The sequence below is a fragment of the Lynx canadensis genome, chromosome C1 (assembly GCF_007474595.2).
Source record: "Lynx canadensis isolate LIC74 chromosome C1, mLynCan4.pri.v2, whole genome shotgun sequence".
Taxonomy (NCBI): domain Eukaryota; kingdom Metazoa; phylum Chordata; class Mammalia; order Carnivora; family Felidae; genus Lynx; species Lynx canadensis.
Window position 1 is genome coordinate 107,250,513 of NC_044310.1, and position 10,684 is coordinate 107,261,196.

The 10,684-nt window shown below is 44.0% G+C and overlaps 1 protein-coding gene across 1 annotated transcript; it reads left to right on the top strand.

Moving 5' to 3' along the window:
- The first annotated feature begins 3,217 nt into the window (after positions 1-3,217).
- Positions 3,218-3,514, top strand: LELP1 (late cornified envelope like proline rich 1). Its single transcript, XM_030324956.1, has one exon. The coding sequence runs from the start codon at positions 3,218-3,220 to the stop codon at positions 3,512-3,514; it is 297 nt and encodes a 98-aa protein (XP_030180816.1).
- Positions 3,515-10,684: the final 7,170 nt, after the last annotated feature.

A 10,684-nucleotide genomic window follows, 5' to 3' on the forward strand; every position in this document is an offset into this window, starting at 1 on the left:
TAGGAGAGGGGAGAAAGGAGAGAGTGAAGAGGAAATAGCCAGACAATAGCCAGTCAAAATCACTACAACTTTTGACATAACTATCACAAATAACTGCCTTGTCCATAACCAGATTGCTAACTTTGCTTCAGAGGTGAACAGCAGATGGAGCTGAGTCTCTTAAGATGGGTGCAGAAATTGCTTCTCAACAGCTTTGAAGAGCTAGAGCTCATAATTACGAAAATTATAGAGCAAAGAAAATGAGGATGGAGGGGTAGGCTATATCACAATAATGGGTACAACAACACTTATCCTAGTGACAGGGGGTTAAATTCTGCCCACTCTCCCCTTTCATTTGGATTCATTTGGGTTTAAGTTTTGTATGACGTTCTTTATCCTTTGCAAATACCAAATAAACCTTATACTGGGATTCCCCATCCTACCCAGTACCTTTTCTTTTCTCTCCTCCAATCCTCTCTCATCCTTATCCACTCAGCAAACACCTGTTTTACTGAATATAACTCAAGGTCTCAGTCTGCTCAGTGGCACAAGGCAGGAGTCACACTTCCAATAACCGTTTAAGATGTTCCACTGTGACCACACTCAACCTGCTCAGACTCAAACTCATCTTCTAACACAAATATATTCTGTTTCTTCAGCACCCATTAACAATAACACCCGGGAGTCATCTTTCATAATTTTATTCTCAATTTTCCATTAACTGAATCCTATAAATACACTTCTCTGATGATGCTTCTCTCATTAGTACCCTTTCCTACCACGACCACCACCTTACTTCAGACTTCAAGATGTTTATAATCTCTTTGAAACAGGCTACTGCATCTTTTGCTCCACTGCCCCATCCACTAGTCCATCCCACCCTTTGCTGTCAGAAATCTCTGTCAACACCTTAGACAATCATTTCACAATTTTAACCAAAAGTCATCAGCCAAGATGAACTTCCTGAGTCCAAGACACTATGTATTCCACCCACTTGCCTTTCCCACACCAACCTCCTACTACCACCCAGGCACACTCCTGGTGCAGCCATAGAGATCCACTGGCCAGGCCTTTGAAAAGGCAAGGAAGGAATTTTCTCAGAAGCAAACCTGTCTACTCTAAGGCAGGAATTGTGGTTAACACAATATGTCAGAACTGGTCAGGAATATTAACTCAAGCTCTATACAATAAGGAGAGTTTACCTTGGACATCAAGAGATATCCACTCCCTGATTAAAACAAAAAATTCCAAAGCACAACAATCAGTGAAATATAGGCAGAAACACAGAAAAAGAGCTGAAATAATTTAGGATGTGTGGAGTGGCAAAAAGAGGTTTCAGACTCTCATATTAGAAACTAGGGAGAAGAGAATCAAAATGACTGTGAGCAATCCAGGAAGCTCTACTAGAAAGGTGGAGGAGCAAGTTCAAAAGAGGTAAAATTTGGGAGGAAAGAGAGACCATGTGTAAACAGAGCTTTTCTGCTACTAGCAACAATGAGCCTTCTTATCCTGAGAACTCAATAGTATTCATCATGGTCTGGTTTCACCAGCATGAATTTTGAAAGACAGCAAAGGGGGGTGAAGAAGCAGTCTATTCTCAAGGGCTTGAGTTGAGCTGGGAGCTCTGGAGTCACACAACAATAGCTACCTGATGATGCAGTGATGAGGTCACAACTGGGGCTTTCCCTCCCCCACCCCCTAGCTTTCTCAGAGCTGAGCAGAGGAGCCAGAGGGAAAATCCACCTTCTCAAGCACAGAAATACCACCCACCTCACTCGACTACTTGTCAAGTTCACTACCAATACAAAAGGGTGAGTTGCATTTGGACAACTGGAAATGCCCCGTCTTTTTTCTCTCCTTTCCTGAGAATGACCTACGGCATCCCATGCATTGAACAGGGTTAAGACGATGGCTATTTTTGAATGAAATCCTCCTCTCATTTTTGGTAACAAGAAAGGGGGTAGCTTTATCCCCTTTGAAAGAGATATTCTTAACAAATTTGGAGTTTAATTTAATGATCCATTTCTCCAGAGAGCTATACTGATTTTAAAACTAAATTAGATAAAAGTTTACTTTATATTCTTAAAGGAAACCAAAGGTGTACCAGTTAGATACAACTTGCAAGTATTTTCAGGGACTGAAAAGCTGTGTTCATACCTAGAAGTAAAACCATCCATAGAAGAAGACCTAGCTCAGGCCAAAACTTAACAGAGGGAGAAAAAAAAAATTCTTCCTTAAAATCATATTTTGTGGCTCTCACATTCATGTTTTCAGAAGAATTAGAATTTCCAAGCTCATCTCCCCCTCTCCTGATTTCTTCCCTTCCTGTATTCATGGGGGGAGGAGTCCCATAGTGGCCCATGGGAGTTCAGCCATGGTAGAAATTGAATTATCTTCCCATCCCAAGTTCTCAAGTGAAGAAATCAAGGCTTTGAGGTCTTAGGCAGGACACAGGATTGAAAGAAGTGTCCTGAGTCCCTAGACCCACTATTATATCTTCTTGTTCCATCTCCAGATGGAGGTGGCCCTAAAGGAGTTCTTTAAAACCCTTGTTATGCCATGAATGCCTTTAGCAGTCTAACCAAACTTATGACTTCAGAATAGTACATTTAGATGAATTAAAACACAGGGTGTTACAAAATATAGCAATTAAATTGATAAATATATGATTAAATATGATTTTATCATGGGTGAGGGGTGGTTCCAGGATGCTAGGTTGAGGACTCCTATTGGGAGATTTGGAATGGAGGCAAGAGTAAGTGAACAAAAAGCAGAGTAAAGGTGGAGAGACCAAGAAATATCATCCACTCCAAGGACAAGAGGACAGCCTTTCAATAAGAATTTGGTCTAGAGCTGGGGCGCCTGGGTGGCTCAGTCGGTTAAGCGTCCGACTTCGGCTCAGGTCATGATCTCGCAGTCCGTGAGTTCGAGCCCTGCGTCGGGCTCTGTGCTGCCAGCTCAGAGCCTGGAGCCTGTTTCAGATTCTGTGTCTCCCTCTCTCTGACCCTCCCCCATTCACGCTCTGTCTCTCTGTCTCAAAAATAAATAAACATTAAAAAAAAATTTTAAAGAATTTGGTCTAGAGCCCAAACCACCCTGGGAAAGTTTTCATAAGAGCAAGGATGGGAAGGAGATATGAGTGGGAAGGCGTTGCTGGTCCTCTCCTACCTTGCTGTATGGTCTCCCACATACCACCTGTTGCATATTTCTTTACAGGGCCCAGAATATCAAAAAAAGAATGTCGAGTGATGATAAAAATAAATCTAGTGACCCCAAGAATGAGCCCAAGAACTGTGATCCCAGATGTGAACAAAAGTGTGAGGCCAAATGCCAACCCAGCTGTTTAAAGAAGCTTCTGCAACGGTGCTCTGAGAAGTGTCCACGGGAGAAGTGCCCACCACCACCAAAGTGCCCACCATGCCCCTCGCTGTGCCCCCCACCGTGCCCTCCTCCATGCCCAGCTCCCTCCCCTCCCAAGCCCTGTGCCAAGCTCTGTCCTCCTAAATGCCCACCACCCTGCCCACCCCCAGAGTGAGGCACCAAGGGTACCACTCAACCCACTACCTCCAACATCTCCACCATGTTCACCATCTTGGTGCTGAAACCTGAAGCCATGAACTGACAAGTAAACATATTCCTCTGCTGTGCAAAGCTTTCTTCTCCTGTGTTTTTTTTTTTCTTTTCTCTTTTTTTAGTTTTTCATTTGTTGTTTTCTAGCACTAAACCACCAAGACACAATCCCTCACTCTAGAGGGAGGCTAGAGCCCTTACTCTACAATCAACAACTTTTGAAAATGGCCTCCCCTCTGGCCCCACCTGCTGCATAGAGGAATATGGCATCTCTTGAGGGGCACATCCAGAGACTGCAGCCTGAGAGAGCTGTAAATATGGCTGTTACAGTGGTTCGCCTCAGGAGCCCAAGTACTCATGACACAGGAAGTGGGCATGAGGGGGAAAGAGGAGTGGTACATTGAGGAAAGGTCCAGAAAGGCTCAGGAAAAATTCTACCCTCTGCTATTAATCCTACTGCATAATGCTTGGGCAGAACATTCTGAAAACAGGCTGAGTGGGCTTAAACTCTAGCTCTGCTCTGATCTTTGGTTTCCTTCTCTCTGTAAAAGGAGTGCTGATGCTAGCAGTAAGCTTACAGGGTTGTCATGAGGCTTAGGGGGCGAACATGTGCCCAAGCACCTGATTTAATGGAACACAGCCAGCACTCCGAGAGGGGAGCACATGGCACCTTCCCGTGTCTCATATGTCACACCTGAACATAATTGCCCTGTGCCTTTTTTCCTTATTAGGCTGTAAGTCTCCTGAGGCTTCTAAATTATACCTGTAAGCAGATAGGTACTCTTTTAAAAATTAAAAAAAAAAACTGGAGTTGTGGACTACACTAATGTCAGCTGGCTGGTTTGGATACTGAACCATAGTTTTGTAACATGTCGCCATGGAGAGAATTCCGGTGAAAGATGCTCTATTTGGGCAACAACCTGTGAATCTATAAAATTTCAAAAGGAAAACTTCAGCACACACAAAAAAGGATAAATCTGGAAGGACCTCAATTAGGAGTGAACAGGAAAAATATTTACAGTTGTAAAGTGGGGATTACTTACAAGTGGCTAGGGAAGTCCACATCAACATTGTTTAATTCACAAAAGGGAATATATTGGCTTATATTCCTGGGAAGGGTATTAGGATGGAGAAGAGACATAGAATTAGAACTATAGGAACTGGGATGTCAGGGCCTGGGAGTGTGGTCACCATTTCAAGCTCCCTCATCTCCACGAGACTCTACTCATCTTCAGGGTGGGTCTGCTCCTCTCCTCAGACCCCCCTCCATGTGGTAAGGTCCTTGGCCAGGTGCAGACCCAGCTTGTTGACAAGTTGGGCATGAGATGCTGCTATTACTTCCAGAAAAGAAACCTGATTGCCCAGAAGTGCTTGAGCCTGCCTCTGTGACCAAGTTTGTCATTACAACCCACAAAAGTCAAGTGGAAGTAGGTTTAGGATTCTCTGCTATCACAGTAAGAAATCTGGGCTGGTTGCCCATGGAATCATGGCATATAAACAGCTTCATATCCTTCTGAGTCTGGAAGCTGGTTCAGAACCACAAAGGTACAGTAAGTACAAATAGTCCAAAATGTGCCCAAGACACCTGGGATCCTCATCAGACCAAGTCATATAATGAGCTAGTTGCAGAAGCAGACTTTTAGAATATGAGAGCTAGACAAGGCTGTAGGCATGCAACTCCTCATTTTCTGGATGTGAAGAGTCCTTTGGGTCTCAGAGTCCTTGCAGAGAGGTACTTCCTGGACACTGGGAGCCTCTGGAAGCCTAGTTTAGGGCATTAGGGGACATATGGTCAACTGTTGATAATAGATGGACAACTCTTAAACCTCAGTAGAAATCACAAAGGAGGGAGGAAATAGCACTATAAGGTGACAGTCTTTTCCATCTATTTAATGGTCACTTTTAAACAATATCTGAGAATCCCAGTGCTAAAGAGTGTGCCACAGTTGGAGAAAGCATAAATAGACAAAACTCCTTTTAAAAAAGAATTTGAGGAATATAGAAACATATATCAAAAGCATAAAATCCTTGTACCCAATTGTTATTCCATGTCTTAGAAAGAAAAATAATTCCAAAATGGAAAAAAAAAGCTATGTATATATGTCAGATTATCACAGTGTGACTTAGAAACAATTTAAATATCTAACAGGAATTTGATTAAATGCATTTAGATCTATTTACTTGATGAAACATTATGCAATTATTAAAATGTGCTAAGGGGGAAAGAGCAAGGCCCCAGTTGGAGGTATAGGATAAAAGCAATTATATTTAACCAAAAGCTTATAATAATAATAATAATTATAATAGAAGAAAATTTGTCAACATTCTTAGTTATTTTAGGACAATGGAGTTGTAACCTGTGGAGTATTTTTATTTTCACTAGCCTTTGTATTTTCATTAGTAAGCTTTTATTTCTCATGTAGTGGGAAAAAATATATATAATCAGGAATACTTCAGAAACCCCCCAAATCTTTATTTGCTTAATGAACAAAAACAAAAACAAAAAAAAAGAAAAGAAGGAAGAACATCTTCCTACACCTGAGTGCACAACATGCAGAAGGCATCCCACTTTGTGTGCCTTCCTTTCAGGGGTATGGTCTTGGTCTCAGATGTCCCATGGCCCTATGGCAGTGTGGGTCAGGGGTTGGTGCTCTCCTGGGTTGCTCTGAGGACTCTGGGCACAGACTGGGTGGAGGCCATCTCTGAGAACATGAAACCATCCATTTGCCACTTTAATTCTCTTTTCTCCCATGTAAATGAATCCAAAGATACACATCTCCTAATGGCTACTTTCCCAGCAAAAAGCTGGATCAAAGGCAATGCCAGAAAAGATGGCTATAACGTGATGAGTGTGCTACCTCCCTGCAGAATGCCATAATTACTGCCAGCCCCAGCGGCGGTCACCAGGGCCCTGCCCCAAATGGTAGAGGGTTGTATAAATAAATAAGCGACACTTGAAGAAGAGTGGCATCACGAGAATCTGTGCAGTGCCAGGCTTGATGGCTCACAGATAATGTGATTGGGCAGGACCAAGCCCTCTCCTTTCATGGAAAAACAATAAGAGAAGACTCTACCACAGGCCCTCTTGCATCGTGGTTTCTCAAGAAACCATACAGCTGGCCTTGCAAAAGGACTTGTAAGTCCTCCCAGACCAAGCCAGCTGGGGGTGGCACTGTGAGCTGGGCCAGTACTATATGAAAGGGCTGGCACACAATCACAAGGATGTCTTGCTTTGAAGCTGTGAAGCTGGAAGACAACTTAGAGCTCACTTTCATGCGTCCCTCACATGCAAATGTCAGCTGTAGAGATGGCAACAAGGAACCAGTTACTGAACCTGTCCTAACTGCCCCTCTTGCTTCCACATGACCAAATACTCCAGCCAGGGATATGAGCACAAGCACATCCTGGGAGGCTTTATTGACAATAATGAGCCATAACCACTTCTGTGCCACAGCTTTTGATGCTCAGCAAAGAAACAGATTGGTAAATACAGTAAGTCAATTGCCAAACACATAAAGATGCTAAAATACAAACTGATCATAAAACTCAAATCAGGGTATTTTCAGCTGTACCTGGTGCATGAAACCTCATCTGCAGAGCTCCATGCTCTCTCCCAGGCTGGAAAGAAATGCTGCTCAGACTGAGGGTTTATGCTCTTTCCAACAGAAACACTCACATTGTCTCTCACCTATACCACCCAGAACCTCCTAACTGGCTTGTGAGGTTCCAAGTTCACCTTCTAGTCCTGCCTCCAGTGGAAGGCAGCTAAGGTAGACTGGCTAAAATCCCAATCTAAACATGTCACTCCCTTGTGCAAAATCCTTAAAAGGCTCCTTTTTGCCTAAATAACAGCTCGGATAACTTGACCAGTCATGGGAAACTCTTCTGGAGCTGGCCCCCACCTCCTTGTCTGGCTTTACCTTGCCACTTCTCTCTCCTTCTAGAGCTGTGCAGCCCAGCAACAGGTAACCCCTGGCACTTCTGGCACAGCAGAGAGTTTCTGGCTTGCATGACTTTACACTTGTCTGTCCTCTATCATTCTTCTCCTTCCATCAAGTCCTCCTCTGAGGACTGGGCTGGGCTGGTTTTCATCTCCATCAGAACCCAACTGAGAGGTTACCTGCTCCAGGAATCTTCCTCCACTGTCCCCAGCAGGCCGGTCAAATGCCCCTTTCTGTGGTCTCAGAGCATCCACACCTTTCTCCTGTAACACTTACCCTGCCATATTCTGTCCATCTGTTTACATTGGGCTGTAAGTTCTTTGAGAACAGATACGGCCCGGCACACAATGAAGATATTCAATAACGATAAATGAGTGCATGTTCAGCAGTTTTGGATGCACTTTTCCAAAGAAAAGGAGTTTACTCTGAGGTGAGGCCCTGGCTACCGTGTTGCTTACCCTCCACACATGTGTCATTCCCAGAATTCAGAGATTGGAGAGGGAGACGGGGCTGAATATGGGTGGCCTGGGGCTGAGAAAAGGGCATCCCTGGCATTGATTGCTTTCAATGACAGACAAGAGGTAGATCCTGCCAGCCCTCCCCCCAACCTCACCTGGGAAGTGCAGCCTGCCTCTGAGCAGATTTCTCAACTTGGAAGATGAGATTCCAAGTGAACTCTACACTCTCAACTGTGTAGCCAAGGCAATTTGTGTCACCTCAGTGGGAGAAGGGGTCTCAGTTTCTTCTGCAGAATGAGAAGAGTCTCACTGAGGTGTGGAGGGGAGTGACCTGTGAGATGTTATATGCAAAGCCCTTGGCATGAGAAACTGAACTTAGAAAGCCAGAACACAAAAGCACTCCGGAAGCTGGTCAGCGCTGAGAGTCCTCACCCCTATCTGCTGTGGCACCTGTCCTGTTCTTCCATCTGCTGAGTGGTACAGCAGGCTTGATGGGGAGAGAGGGAGTTAAAGAAAAGGAAGGCAAATATCTTTGAAAGCAAGCAGATTTATAGGGTCATTCCCTCCACCCCATTACCAAACTGTGCCCCAGACCCCACAAATCACTGTATAAGCCAGATGCGGACTTTTGCATGACTGAGCATAAAATTTGCCAAATGTGGCATGGAATGTACTCAGTGCCTCAGTATCTGGGTGAGGAAACCCAGCTCCAGAGTGAGAACCATCTTAACCAAGTTCACACTGATTTGGTTTCTAGAGGAGTCTAGGATTTCTAACCCCAATTTAGGCCACAGAGAGCCAGGACCCAGACTCAAAGAGGAAAAGGACTGAAGACCAATATCAACATAAACAATTTGGGTACACACTTCTCCCCCATTTCCTGTGTCAGTGGTCTTTAACCTTGGGGCCATGAATCCTCTGAAGGTAAAGATGTATACATATGTATATTTCTCAATCATCTCAAAACTGTTTAGAACCACTGACTGGTCTGCATCTTTGTTGCCTCCTTGAAGTTTATAAAGAATCCCCAATATGGTTCTGTCCTAAATGTTTTTACATGGGCCATTGCCTGGTCCAGACATGAGCTCACCATATGGTCTTGAACTAGGCCCTTAACATTTTTATACCTCATTTGCCTCATCTAAAAAAATGCAGTTAATAAATAATTTAGTGCCTCCTATTTAAAGCATGTGTTGGACTGAAACAAAGAAGGGGAATCAGGTGTACTGTCATGTCCCCTCTGGGCACAGTGGCCAGTAACCCTCAGCCCCTCCCACAGCCTCTGATTCAGACTGTCTATACAGGTGACACTGGAGACAGGGAAGTGAGGGGGTGGTGGACTCTCCTCCAGGAGCCCACAGGCTCTCCAGAGGCACCTGCTCCCAGGGAATGGGGTGAGCCACATTCTGCACCATTCAGCTTTATCAGAGCCACTGCCCTGTAATATGCAGATGGGCCAGTAGAGTGAATCAGAAGAGTCTGGGAACTTTTATGATCTGAACAAAGGAGATAGTTATTTGATGGGAAGGGGGGGGGGGGGACATGTCCTGCACACACCTGACTCTCTTCTGCTGATCCTGTGTAATTATACCCTGGCTCCCAATGACAGCTGCAGAAATTTAAAATCTTAAATCTCAGATGGCATTCAATCAGATTAGCCCCAGTCTTGCTGAAGGGCTGGGGATGGTTACAGAAACTATTTAGTCACCTAATCTTAAGATTTAGAGTGAGACAATATCCCCAAAGCTGTCCAGGCTACAACCCCAGATACTGAACCACTAAGGTTGATTTTTGAGGACTCAGACCCCAAAATACTCCCACTCTGCACCTAGGAAAAGATAGGCTTTCTAAGGTCATTCAGCCACCTGGCTAGGCCACTGCCACCCACAGAAAACAGAAGACTAAGTGGATTATAAATCATAACCTAATCAAGGAGGAAGAGACCCTCTCCCCCACTCTCCCTACAGACATGCATCCACATACATACAAAGTCATATAGATGCCTGGGCAAATCATTTATGACCACATGTACAGTATCACAGAATATCAAAGCTGCATTGGACCTGGATTGACTTCTAGTCTACCTTTACTATTTTAAAGATGATGAACCTGAGGCCAGAAAGATTCAGGGGCTTGCCTGAAGTCACACCTCTTGTTTGGAACAGAGCCAAATCTTTGGGCCTCTGTGTAGTCTACTGCATCCCAGTGATTAGAAAACCATAAGAAAAGAGAGTGCTGGGGGGAGAGTAGAGATGGAACAAGAACTGAGAGAATTGAGAATGCTTTGTGAGGGATTTAAGTCCTGAACAGATTCAGATGACACTAACATTCTATAAGTAGCCTGATGGCTCTAAGAGTTGGTGCATATGTTCTCGAATTTATTCCTCACAAGGAATCTGTGAAATAATGTTATCCCTTCTCAACAAGAGGAAATTAAAGCTCTGAGAGGCTAAGTAGTTTATCCAGTATTACACATACTCTGTAATTGAGTCAACTCCAGGTCAGGGGGGTTCCTGAATCCAGTTATTTTCCCATGCATCACCAAAGCTTGTCTTTGACTCTGAGGAACTGACATGACCAGTGAGTAGGTACTTAAATGAGGGAGTGCTAAATGGGATTTTACTTCTTCATTTGAGACTTCCAAGATCTTCAGAAATTGGAAAGGTGTGTTAATTTTCTATTGCTGCTGTAACAAGTTACCATAACTTTAGTGGCTTAAAATAACATAAGTATATA